At 31.6% G+C, this 14,316-nt stretch overlaps 1 protein-coding gene and 2 long non-coding RNA genes across 6 annotated transcripts in view; 1 reads left to right on the top strand and 2 right to left on the bottom strand.

The window, feature by feature from the left end:
* c2cd3 (C2 domain containing 3 centriole elongation regulator) overlaps positions 1 to 799 on the bottom strand; it is a 51,879-nt gene extending 51,080 nt beyond the window's left edge. For all 4 annotated transcript variants that reach the window (XR_015509161.1, XR_015509162.1, XM_087283811.1 and 1 more), the window contains exon 1: positions 628 to 799. Coding sequence is in view for 2 of the 4 variants with exons in the window: in XM_087283811.1 (XP_087139937.1) it covers positions 628 to 679 (52 nt within the window). In the remaining 2 variants the exon portion in view is untranslated. The remainder of the gene's footprint in view (positions 1 to 627) is intronic.
* LOC137487733 (uncharacterized) overlaps positions 1 to 14,316 on the bottom strand; it is a 753,637-nt gene that overhangs the window by 739,212 nt on the left and 109 nt on the right. The window lies entirely within an intron of this gene.
* Positions 4,913 to 7,718, top strand: LOC147840563 (uncharacterized). Its single transcript, XR_015510081.1, has 7 exons — positions 4,913 to 5,152; positions 5,266 to 5,479; positions 5,907 to 6,784; positions 6,869 to 6,973; positions 7,052 to 7,108; positions 7,200 to 7,368; positions 7,465 to 7,718. It is a non-coding gene; the product is annotated as an uncharacterized LOC147840563 (long non-coding RNA).

Genomic DNA, 14,316 nt, shown 5'->3' with positions numbered 1-14,316 from the left:
AAAACTTAAACATTGTTTCATCATGGCGAAGTGCAGCAAGCATGTTTTTAGCAGATTAATTATCATCTGTACAAACAGTTAGTACGTTACCATAGTTAAACTATCCTTAGTGTAACAAGAACGTTATTAATTACCATAGTCTAAAAATAACCATGTATGTTTGTTTGTTTGTTTTATGTATTACTATAAATGTTATTGTAGATCCTGGTTATAAAACTTAACCATTGGTTCATTATGGTAAAAGTCCAGAAACCATGCCTTTAGCAGAGTGATTAGCACTTTTACAAACCTATTACACTCCAAATACTATGTTTAAACTATGGTTTGAGTAGCAAAACCATGGGTAATGAATGTTTACCATAGTCGAGCTATAATAACCATGTTGTTGTTTTTTTGTTTTGTTTGTAGTAAATCCATGGCTGATTTTCGTAACATCAAACAACAATAACCATTAGCCAATTCTTCACTTGGGCTGCCTCAAATGTACCCTAAGATGCTGTCTAGTTAGGCAGCTCACTACGTTTAGAGACGCATGTTTTGTCCTGGTTAAGTTTTAAATCTCTTTAAAAGACTGGTGGATTAACGTTAGCGACAATTACACGAACCACAGAAGTCAGTGCAACTCACCTCTTTTCCTGTTGCTTACACATTTGGAGGGTTTCACTTTTTTATTCTTCATTCCTCACATTTAAAGTGTACTAAATCATATTATCAGTTAATCAAAGCTTTCATACTTTGTTGACAGTTACGTTAACAAACATAATACCGCTGAGCAACGCAACGACCAATCAGAGAACAGAACGACTTCTTCGCTTTGTTTTGTAACAGTCAGTCAAAGGATATTCTAGCGCCTCTAAATGAAGGGTGAGGAAGTACCTGGGTTTAGGTTAACTTAATATCCACCGAATAGGTAACATTTGCTTTTGTAATTTCTTAAAATTTAATTTATTTTTGTCATCTTTTTTTCAACACTGTATCCAGCAACACACATATTTAACTGTATGAAATGAATAATGGACAATCTCAGGTACCTTTGTTTTTTTTAAGGTTTCAAAGTTGGGGAAGGTTTAATGATATTTACCCATCTTCAGATTTTATCAGACATAGATTTAATTTTGATCATAACAAGTGTACATTCTGTGAGGATGACATTAAAATGACTGCACTTTTTATGTTTATATAGCAGAACCTTTAGGCCTGATTCATTCGAGTGGTTAAAGATTTCTCACAAGTTGTCCTCCCAATTTTAACAATATTTTCTTTGGTTTATTAGGGAAAGATGTTAATATTCAATTTGTATTAAATAATATTCTAATTTTGGGGAAATTTTATATTCATAAATGCAAGTGGCTTAAAAACAAAACCACTATTTTTAGTTTTCCAAAAAGAATTTTGGCTATACTCTAAATCTTTAAAGTTGATACAATCAAAATGTGGAAGAAGACTGTTTAGTTTATTGAAAAAACTTTAATTAATAGAATAGGTGTTCTTTCTTTCTGATAGTTAAGGTCAATTTTACCTTATTGTAATTGTGTTGTAATGCAATAAAAAATAAATAAAAATAAATAAATAAATAAAGTTGAGAAAGAATCTATTTTCTTAGTCCTGTTACCAAAAATCAAGTTAGATGATTAGTTTGAAATTATTTTGTCTTCCACTCACAAATGTGTTTACCTTTAAGAAATAGTTGGTAAAATGTTTGAATAATTTATATTTGTTATTAAAAATACTAAATATGTCCACAATGTGTATCTAAAAAAATGCAAAGCCATTTTTTTAATTATACAGGTTGACCCAAAGTGCAAGAGTAAAATGTTTTAATCATGTAATTAAGTCAACTATTGTATAAATGATAAACTTAACACAGACTACAAAAAGTCATTTAACCTAATTTAAAAAAATAAAAATAAATTCAATAACAGAAATAAACACCCAGTAACAGGAATGAATAACCACACACTCTGTGTGTTCAGCATGCTCTGGTGACAACAGATTGTCTTGATCATGTATATATGCCTAAATGCACTGAGCTGCTGCCATGTGATTGGCTGATTAGAAATTTGCATTAACAAGCAGTTGGACAAGTGTACCTAATAAAGTGGCCAGTGAGTGTATATTTACAATATAGGTAATGGTAACTAAAACCTTAAAGATTCAAGTAAATCATCTTACATTAACAATGTTTTTGCATTATTATATATGCAGCAAAGAATGCAACTCACTCCTGCCACTATTACTCAGTCTTGCTATGGCTTATATAAATAACAGGACTGAGGGTACTGTGAGGGTACTTATATAAATAACAGTACTGAGGGTACAGTTTTTAGCATATAATTATCAAATCCTTGCTAAATAGCCACATGGCACACATGCTAATAGCACGAGGATATGGAGCAAGTTTTAGTGAATTATCAAACATATGCATTTTTAAAATGAATTAATAACATTGAAAAATAACTTAAGTAACAGGAGAGTATATCGAGATTAAACATCTCTCACACAGTTAAGATATCATCAAATATATTGAAAATAAAATGAGAAGACTTTCCTTTGGTTTTCGCAATGAAGATCTGAATGATGCAATATATTTCCTGTTGAAAATATGCCCTATGGAATGTTCCAACCCAGTCTCACGGCAGTTCGTGAAATAGTCACGAAATTTAATCTATTGATTCGTGTTCATGAGCACGAATTTCCCTCATTTTTCGTGTCACCCTGCACGAATTTCCATCCAATGTATTTCAATAGGAAATCATTTTCGTGTCTCTAGCACGATTTATTTTGCCATAGGGTACCCGATGCTACGCTTTTTAAAAAATATTTTTATTAAATATTATTATAGCCACACTACCAAACGCAGTATTTTGATTAATATTATTAATGACACATCAGACGCAGTATTTTGAATATAATTATTATAGCCACAGGGTAGCCTACCAGTATTTTGATTAATATTATTAATGACACAGGGTACCAGACGCAGTATTTTGATTATTATTATTATTGTTGTTATTGTTGTTGTTGTTGACACAGGGTACCAGACGCAGTATTTTTTATTCAATTTTATTTTATTTAATTTTTTCCATAGGATAGCAGACGCTGTATAATAACTAATAGACGCCAACGCAATATTTAAACCTTGTTTACGCCTATTATCGCAGTTTTCTTTTTAGAAATATGTGATGTTTGTTTTGTTCATGAAAAGCGTCTGTAAAAAGGGTCGAGACCACTGTAAACGACAATATACCTCGGTCAACGTGACTTTTATTTCACGGTGAGTTTAACATTGCTCAGCTATTGGTCAAATTGCAACACCGGTGAGTTTACTGATGAGTTCAACTGTGCAGTTCAACGTTGTAGGTTAATGCTGCATAATGTATTTTTAAAATATTTTTTATTGGAGATTAGTTGGTGTTAATAAATATGTTATCAATTACTTTATATTTAATGTGTGAAATTATTTTCGATTGCCCAGTTTATGGTAATCATGCCTATTAAAACTGATTTATTTATTTATTTATTTATTTATTACTTTAAAAATACTACATTTAAATTACTAAGTTTAAAAAATATTTTTAGCTGATCTTTTTATTATTAAATTATTCATTGAAGTTGGGGTCATTGTATGTCGCGATCTATTTTTTACAGTCTATGCTCTCAATCCCAAGGTCCACTGCGGTTTTCCACTCCGTAAGTAAAAAGTAAACAAATGTTGAAGATTTGTTGATTTAGATTAGAGGTTTGTTTAGAACCTTTATAAAAGTAAGGTAGCCATCTCCTGCAGTAAATGACTGCAGACTAACGTTAGAAATAAAGCCTGTACTGTAAACTAGCGATGTTATCTAATTAGTTACATCCAAGTTCATTTATTAAAAAATATATTTTCCCCACATATAGTCGTGCATAGCTCAGAACAATATTATACATTTGAAGACGAGAAACAGTGTTACCAGATTGTTGTAATGTTTTCCACAACAGAAATCGTCCAAAATCTAAACAAATTATGCAATATGCAAGAAATGTTACCTTTAATAATACAATTGTATTCATAACTGCATCTATATTAAAGCAAATCAAGTGTTTCTCAATAGTTTAAAGGCTACATTGTAACTGCAATTATTTTACATGCCTTAAAAGAAACAAAAAAGGCAGACATAACAGAAATTCTGCCTGTTTGAGCACAATTTATTCATTTTAGACCACAAAACTATCCAAAAACTGATTAATCTACTATATATATATATATATATATATATATATATATATATATATATATATATATATATATATATATATATATGAATACTACTATGAACATACTATAAATATGAATAATACTACTATGAATATATATTTATTTTTAAATATTTCCCTAATTATGTTGATGAAAAAAAATAAACGGGGGCTAATAATTTTGACTTCAACTGTGTATGTGTATATATATATATATATATATATATATATATATATATATATATATATATATATATACATATCTTTAAAATATTTCCCGAATTATGTTTAACAGAGCAAGAAATCTTTCACAGTATGTCTGATAGTATTTTTTTTTTTCTGAAGAAAGTCTTATTTGTTTTATTTTGGCTAGAATAAAAGGAGTTTCTATTTAAAAAAAAAACATTTTATGGTCAATATTATTAGCCCCTTTAACCTATTATTTTTTTTCGATAGTCGACAGAACAAACCATCATTATACAATAACTTGCCTAATTACCCTAACCTGCCTACTGTAGTAACCTAATTAACCTAGTTAAGTCATTAAATGTCACTTTAAGCTGTATTGAAGAATATCTACTCTAATATTATTTACTGTCATCATGGCAAATATAAAATACATCAGTTAGTAGAAATGAGTTATTAAAACTAGTATGCTTACAAATGTGTTGAAAAAATCTGTGTGTGTTTGTGTGTTTGTGTGTTTGTGTGTGTGTGTGTGTGTGTGTGTGTGTGTGTGTGTGTGTGTGTGTGTGTGTGTGTGTGTGTGTGTGTGTGTGTGTGTGTATGTATGTATGTATGTATGTATATAGGTGTGAATTATAAGGTGTTCAGAAATGAATATTTTGTTTCTTTGTTTCTTTTCAGGTTCTTCAAAATACTTTAAAATCCAATTTCCCAATTTTCTAATAAGCAAAAGGTAAAGGCACTTTTAGAAACCATGTTTATACAGTATTGTTAAATTGCACTTGTCCCTCTCTCTTTCTCTGTTAACACATTTGTATTTGTTTGTTTAATCCTTGTGTCTTACAGTCTGTTTCTGCCTATCACCAAGAGTGATTCAGAACTCCAAGAGCAACTTAGGAACCTTGATACTCGGATTGATCAAGATCTCAATTATAAGCTTAAGTCTTGATGACAACTTGGTGATCTGCAGGAAGCAACACCAGTAAAGATAACTGAACCAAGGGAGAGAGACAGACACATTGTGTAAGGAAGGCCAAGACCAATCTGGAATCAGTCATGGGTTAGTTTTTCATTCCATGTATATTAAATATCTACATTGTTTAGGCATATATAATTGTATGAGATAGAAATTTAAATGCATTTATTCTTCCACTACTATTGTTTTAACGGAAAGAGACACATTAGTTTTACTATTACTATTGTTTATGAAAAACATTATAAACTACAGTACAAGCTCACAAAAGATTGTGGCTTAACTGTTTAAAACAGTTTGTTCTGGGTGTTGATAGTGGCCAAACATTCTTTTTCTTTTTCAGAAAGTATTTTGTTTTGTCTGATTTGTATGACATCTCAGAGACCATATACTGATTCGACTGTCCACATGGGAGTCCAGGAAATTAAAACTGCTTATGCTGCTGGTCTACTAGTCTTAGGATAAGTTAGAATTGTTATAAATGTTAATTTTCTGTTGTTTCTATCTGATACAGCTCATATGAACTCCAATCTTCCCAACTGTGAGAGGGCCTTGCTCCAGTGACGGTTGGTGTGTACTTCATTGTTTCCATTAGCCTCTGTATCTGTAGACCTAGGAGACAGTGGGCTAGAGGCATAATGATGGCCTTTTTATATCCGATTTGGTCATTTGGTCATGCAAGTATTTAATTGATATATCCTAAAATATTTTTATATTCTTTGCATTGTAGGTGGAAAAGATGTTGATATAATTATTTTTAATAGACTGCCAAGATCTCAGCAGACAGTTTTCTGAGATATTATTGAGTGGGAGTCCTTCATCTGTCCTGCTTCCACACCAGCTATACTGCCAATTTAAGTAGATGTGAACCATAAGCATTACCATTTCAAGAATGCACTAGGTACTTTAAACTGTATGTGTTGAAACTAGATTAACAAGAAAACAGCTCTTTGATGTTCACCTAGTCAAATTAGATTAGAATATATAAACTGTCATGTACTTGTTCTTGACAGGAAGATTTGTGGACTACATTAACTAATGACACTACCTCCAAAATGTTGCAAAAAGCTGTCCAAAGTTTTTATTTTGGTTTTCCATGCCAAAGCACATGAATTTAAATGTGAGATAGGTGAACTATGATTATCTTAAACTGATGGCAAAACTTTGTTTTTGCTTTACTTATTTGTTTGTTTGTAAATGATAACCAGGTGAAATGGAGTGAGGAATACCAGGATAGGTGTGGTTTAACTGTTAAGGAGGAAGTTGGAACAGTGCTGTTTCCTCTGTAGGATTGCAGTGACCAGACATGCTACTGTAACTCTTATGGACATGTGCTGGAATTAGCAGATGTTCAACAATTTGGCTATCTCGCTGACCTGTTGATATCAGAAGGTAACGAAATCCAGTAGTATTTGTTTTAGTTTTTCTATAACCTATTTGAATGGTATTATGATTTTTGATTGCTTATTACTGTAGACCCCAGCCGCTCTGCAAAGCAAGTTGCAAAACAGAATCCATGCAACTGGCATTGACCGGGAACCAATTGGAAGACTTTGGTCTGTGATGTAGAGGAGAGGGCAGGTGAGGAAATTATTATTAATATTACATGTAGTCATGAAAAATTTTAATTGTTACTATTATTGTTTTTTTTTCCACTAGCAGAAGCAAAGACAACAAACAACAGAAGTGATGTGGATGTCTTCGTCTTATGGCATGGTATGTACATTAGACTTCTGTCAGTGTTGATTCTTTAAAAGTTGATGTATAATCCATGTGATACAACTTTCTTCTTATGAATACATTTCAGACACTGTCAGTCTAACAACAAAGAGAAGGGTGTTCAACATCATCCTGCTAGTAAGGATTCTTCAAGGGGAGCAGAGGATTCTTGTGGCAGAGATGGCCAACCACTATAAATACTTTTCAACTCATCCTGGTTCCTTCAGAGAACTGTCCTGCTTGTTTGCTACTGAAAAGTATGTATTCATATTATTTGGCACAAATATAAACATAAGGTTACCCAGTCCAAAGGATGTTAATATATTTTAATGTTGTTGTGTTCTTCTTTTAAGATACGACATGTGGCCTAAACGAAGAGGGGTTGAAAGGTCTTTGGATCATCATTCTCTGAAAAGCAACAAAATAACTGAGAAAAAAAACAACAACGATACGAGGGTGCAAGCTAGAGAACGGCAAGGTACCTGCAGGTTTTGGCTGGAGCAGAGAACAGACATTTTTGAAAATAAAGCTCCAACTGATTAGTATGACATTGACTGCAGATTTTCTTTAACTGTAAAGAAAGAAGACGATGACCTTAACCCTGAATCTAAAGCATGTAATAAAATCTGATTTTCATAATTTATAACCAAATTGTTGTCTCTTTTTTTTCAAATACATAGACATGTACAGTATGTATGCATGCCTCAGTGGTGTAAATTAAGAGCATTATTGTATGCCTAACTGCTTACAACATGTATATATATACGAGGTACTCTATATGAAAAAATTATAAATTATAATATAAATACATTTACTGAGATTAAGAGCTTTTAAGATATGAATTTTGTGATAAAGAATGTGTACTTCTGGATTTTTCTTAAGGGTACTCCATGACTATATTGTCACCTTGGAATTATAAGGTTGTATCTGCGTTCTGAATGATTTTGAGATATTGAGCTTCAAAGTTTTTGCATTTCATAGCAGATAGTATGTTTGTAACATTTGTTTAATAAAAAAGTCTTAAAATTTAAAGAACTTATACAAAAAAAAACATCTCATAAAGTAAATAAGCTGTCATTTAATAAGAATATGTCGATAACTCAATTTTGACAAAACTTTATACGTAACTCTAAGGTGACGATATGTCTTTCTAAATTTGTTTTATCTCCTTTTATTTTTGTCTTTGATTTGAAGCATTTGTATGTATTTTTTAGAATATCCAACAAAAAAAATAATTAGCAAAAGAATAATTAGCAAATTAACCCATGATGAAAACAATAATTAAATGCAGTGTCTACAAAATTATCCAGATTGAGTTTCACCACAAGACACAATAACTTGCATGGTGTAATACTAATTTGAATGAATATGGTATAATAAAGGAAAAACTTTTACTTTAGACTTCAGTCCTTGGCTGAAGAAAGATGACAAAGGCTATGTTTGTCAGTATCATAGTGTAGTATGCTGTAATAACTGAAACCTGTTAAAAGATGATTATTATAGGGACACATGCAGGATCATCATTATTTCCTAGATTAAATACAAGTTTAAATACAAACATACTGTCACACAAACAAGATAAAGAGATTTAGAAAGTAAAAATATTCAGATAAAGAGTTGTTTTCAAAACAAATATGTCTTTAAAATGGTTACATTGATAAACATTTACATATTTTAAAATAGCTTTTATCCATATTTCAAATAGTGGAAACAATTAAACATCACATGATGACCATTAATGAAACTTCTTTTCCAGAATTATTCCAGTGTCATAAAATCCACACATATTATTCTGAACACTTACTATTCAATTAATTAACCAATTACTCATATAATTTGTGATAAACATAGATCACTATTGCTAATAACTAGTGGTTTAAGAGGATACTAATGTTGTACAGCTTATTTTTAACACAACTGTACATGTGACAATACAATGTCTTGTCCATGTTAAAGATGATACATATACATAGGATTTACTGCCCTTCTACACCCAAGGCATCTGTAAAGTCCCATTGAAAAGAAAAAAGTAGTCACATTTCAAACGGCTCTATCTCGAAGTCAAATTAGAATATATAAGAAAAAATCTGCAAGACTATTACTTATGCTATGTTCAATAAATATTGTTGGACAAAGTTTTCTGATATATGAAAGTCAATAAAAGCTGTTAATAAAAACACTCACTGTAAACAACAAATGTATGCCTGGCTTTTACATATGTCATAAATATATGCACAACGACCTTATATAGATAGTCCTATGTTCATTACAGATAGTATTTATTCCATTTATTACAAAAATATTTAAAACTACATTACCCACAAGTATTTGTCACTCTATAGATGGGACGGAAACAACATGACGCTGCAAATTGTAGTTCATTGAATGGTGTAGTTAGGGTTAGGTTTAGGGTTACGATCTTGGTTAATCGGTAACTATTTGAAACATAGCGATACGTCATTGATAAAGGACAACATTAGAAAAGTGGCAAAGTTAGCAAAACAAGTTAGCAACATGAAGCATCTTTTAATTTGGCTTTAAAGTTATAGTCCAATCACAACGTCGCAATCTACGTCACACTTGTTGTCTCTATTTGGCAATCTTCCGGCTGAAGGTAGATTATAAATTTATAACTTAAATATTAAAATTTATATTAATATTACATGTTAAATATTATGTCTTATTATAAATACATATGTATATTTACAGTGAGATTCCTTTGTGGGGGTAACCTGATGTGCAAAATGATCACAGTGAAACCAGATCATAGGCTGTATACTACATTTGAAATGTATAATAAAATAATAATGGTCATGTTTGAAAACATATAGTTCAGCATTTCCTCTAAATGAACCCTGCATCCTGTAGGTATACAAATATAAATATGACAAACTTCAAGGACAAATATAGTGCCCATTAAATAGTAAAAATAGTAGTGTGTTGTAAATGAGTATGCAAATAAACACAATACATTTTTAGTGAAACATTTATAATTTATTTATAATACCACAAAAATAAATCACACAAACATGCAAACACCACAAATATATATTTTATAACAGTTTTTATTGCAATATTTTATTACCAAACATATAAAAGTGGTTAAAAACTTTCATAATTGAAGGAAATGTATCTTTTGTATTATTATTTTTATTATTATATTTTGTGATATTTATTCATGTCATACATCTGGTATGTCAAGCTCAAGTAAAACTGCACTGCAAAACATCTTTTCAAATGATGCCTTCATAAATGCCATTATAATAAACTTTCACAACAACAAGAAGAGTTCATGACAAATGCAAAAATGTTTATAATGACAACTTTCTGAACTCAAACAGCAAAAGTACCAAAAAGCTATGACACTTTTCAAAAACGTATTCAAGTACCTACTGAAGAATAGCAAAAAAAAAAAAGTTTTACAAAACACTGAGAACCAAAGTGTGCTTGGCGAGTCCAGGTGTTTATGGTGACTAGACTGTCATATTGCAAACCGGTTGGCATGAGGAGACTTGGGTGTAAAGTGTCGGGAATTGACATGTCGGGAATTGAATGTGTTATCCCAGGTTTTGCCACTGTAAAGTATCAGAAGTGCACAATATCATTAAAAAACAAAGAATCAGGATGATTGTTAGGTTTCATTTAGAAAGTTTCGTGATATTTATAACTGTAAAGTGCCATTAAACTTGGCACTCTTGAATTAACTGCTTGAATAAGTTCAACATTTCAGCATGTTTTCACATATTTCAAGCAGATCTGACAGTTCTACAGACTCAGATATGAGGACAGTGACTGCACTGATCACTTCTTGCTATTTAAAACACACTTTTTCACTCATCAATTATATGCAATTATAGCAGCATACACTGCTCCACCCTAATAATATTGCTAAATTGTGACAAGTTTATTGCTTTACATGGCTAAACATTTATTTTAGGCCTGCATGATTCACTGCTATTACTGTAACACATTACACTCTTAACCCAAACTAGTTGACTTTATTAGAAAACTGCATAGAAACCTGTTGCCTTAAACCAGTGGTTCCCAACCTTTTTCTTTGGGGCCCCCCACATGAACATATACAAACATTGGAGCCCCCCCACCATATAAATACACACGCACGCACACACATATGTACTGCGTATATATATGTATATACTATGTGTATGTGTATATATATATATATATATATATATATATATATATATATATATATATATATATATATATATATATGTATATCTTTTTCTTCGCCTCTGAAGAATCACTGCATTTATGTTTCTCTGCCATTTTTGTTTTGATTTTGCCTTTACAACACGTTGACAAGCACATTGCGTGAGTGAGCAAAATTTAAATAATTATTTAAAGTTATTTATTTTATTTATTTTTACTATTATGTTGGAATTTTAAGCATGTGTTTAGATTTTTTTGTACTTAAAAATACATATAATGTATAATAGTAGGGCTGCTCGATTTTGGGAAAAATCATAATCACGATTATTTTGGTCATAATTGTAATCACGATTATTCAAAACAATTATCAGTTGAAGTCAAAATTATTAGCACTCCTGAGATTTTTTTTTTATAAATATTTCCCAAATTATGTTTAACAGAGCAAGGAATTTTAACAGTATTTCCTAAAATATTTTTTCTTCTATTTGTTTTATTTTAGCTAGAATAAAGACATGTTTAAATATTTTGAAACCAATTTAAGGTCAATATTATTAGCCCTCTTAAGCAATACATATTTTTGATTGTCTGCAGAAGAAACTACTGTCATACAATGTCTTGCCTAATTACACTAAGCCTTTGAATTGCACTTTAATCTGAATGCTTGTATTTTGAAAAATATCTAGTCAAATATTATGTGCTGTAATCATAGCAAAGATAAAAGAAATCAGTAATTAGAAATGAGATATCAAAACTATTATGTTCAGAAAAAAGTAAAAAAAAAATTCATGAAACAGAAATTGGGAAGGAAAAGGGTTGCTAATATTCAGGAGGGCTAATAATTCTGACTTCAAGTGTTTACATACAGTTATTTTCCACCCTGCAAAGGAAAGAGAAATAAATACAATAGAATAAAAATATAAAACAAACTGTGCTTTAAGCATCTTCACTGTAAGTAAAACACTTTAGCTACAGCAGTCCATCAGTCAAGACTAGTGAGGGATTTTCTCGTTTGATTAATAATCATAAAAACAGACGGCATATTATAGCGCGCTGTCTCTTTAATGGTTTCTCTTTCACGTCTTTTGATCCTCAACTCGTTTGTTTATTACACAAATGAGGGTTAATATAAATAATCACTAAACACCGCGTTTTGACACCTATTTAACCATTAAAGCGCTCACGTTAAGATGACTTTAGATGTCTGCGCTCCTCTGCTCCTCTCAGTGTGTGAATGAGAGTGAATGCTGAGCGGCCGCATATGCTTCTGACTTGCGTACGCGCTCTTTCGCGCTTTTAGAGCAACACGTGTACAACTGGAATATGGCGGTATATGATGCAATAATCATTTATCTCGATTAATGCTTTTATAATCGCTTGAAGCCGAAATCGAAATCGGATTTTTGATTAATTCCAAAGCCCTATATAACAGTGGAGCATTTTTATGCCTTTTTCTACCTCAACACTTATCCTCTCCCGCGCCCCCCTTGTGAACTCTGGCGCCCCCCTTGGGGTGGTTGGGAACCACTGCGGTAAACTATGGCAAAATAAATCGTGCTAGAGACACAAAAATGATTTCCTATTGAAATACATTGGATGGAAATTAGTGCAGGGTGACACGAAAAAAGAGGGAAATTCGTGCCCATGAACACGAATCAATAGATTAAATTTCGTGTCTATTTCAAGAACTGCCGTGAGACTGGGTTGCATCAGAACAAAAAAACGAATGAAGTGAGCAAACAGCCTCAAAAACACAGACGTGACAGGAATATATATTGAATATAAATATATTATATTAATTATTTGATAAATATATAATATTCAATTGCATAAAATAATTAAAAGGACAAATGCTGGACCTTTTGGCAACACTTTTTCAGTTTAGGTCACAATTCACAGTATTAACAAACAATTAAACTAACACTACTAGCTTCATAAACTAACTAGCTGTTTGTTAATAATGAGTAAGGTACAAATTGGGTTTATGTTTAGGTTAGGGTTAGGCATGCCCCCACCCCGGCTACGGGCATGATGTAGTGGAGTAGCAAGTAACATGCTATTAGGTTATGTGGCCGCTAGATGGCGATCTTGGATAATAAGAAGCTTACCACCACCAGGAGTTTGTCAGAGTCATTGGTCTTCAATTATATTCATCTGTCTCCCTATTCTACTGCATCCCAGAATAACACACAGCACCAAAAAAAAATGTACAAAAAAATATATTCAGTATATTTAATATGTTTTTGTCCGCAACTCGCCGTCACGCTGTGACGGAGATTCCCGAGCCTGTTTGCGCCAATCAGAGGGGTGCTTTCCTCAGCGCTCACCATGACAACGAGACTCCCAGCAGTGACGTCGCCATGTAAACATTTGCATATGCATTCCTATAAAGCTCGGCGGTTCTCGCTCGGTGCTGTCAGTTCTCTCGGTGTCGCTCTTTGTACTTGACCAAGGTAAGTTCAAAATAAACTTGTCTTTCTGAACACCTGTCTCGTGTTTTATTTGTCATGTACAGCAATCAGGCCCGGATTAAGAACTCAGGGGCCCCTGGGCACATTGTATTGTAGGGCCCCCTACCTGGCCGCACCCCAATAGTTGAATTTAAAAAATAAGAATAATATAATAATTTTTAAATAAAATTAATCTATAATTTGTTGCCCACATATTTAAATAAATGATATATAGTACATATGTATTTATAGTCTGCAAAGATTTAAATTATTTTTCAAAGCATTAAATAGAAATACTAATAAAACTACATATATATATATATATATATATATATATATATATATATATATATATATATATATATATATATATATATATATATTTTTTTTTTTTTTTTTTTTTAAGGGTATTTTAGTGTATTGCTTTTACAAACTTATAAAGCATATTATTGCCATGGCATATAACGCACAATGCTTCTCCAATCCAGTTCTATGAATCTGAGTTCTATGAATCTGAGTCTTTCATAATACAAACACTGATTTACTCTCTCTCTCCTCTCCCTGTATTTTCTCTACTCTTCTCGT

The sequence above is a fragment of the Danio rerio genome, chromosome 15 (assembly GCF_052040795.2).
Source record: "Danio rerio strain M-AB ecotype USA chromosome 15, GRCz13ab, whole genome shotgun sequence".
In the NCBI taxonomy this organism is placed as follows: domain Eukaryota; kingdom Metazoa; phylum Chordata; class Actinopteri; order Cypriniformes; family Danionidae; genus Danio; species Danio rerio.
This window is presented reverse-complemented; position numbering and strand designations above follow the sequence as displayed.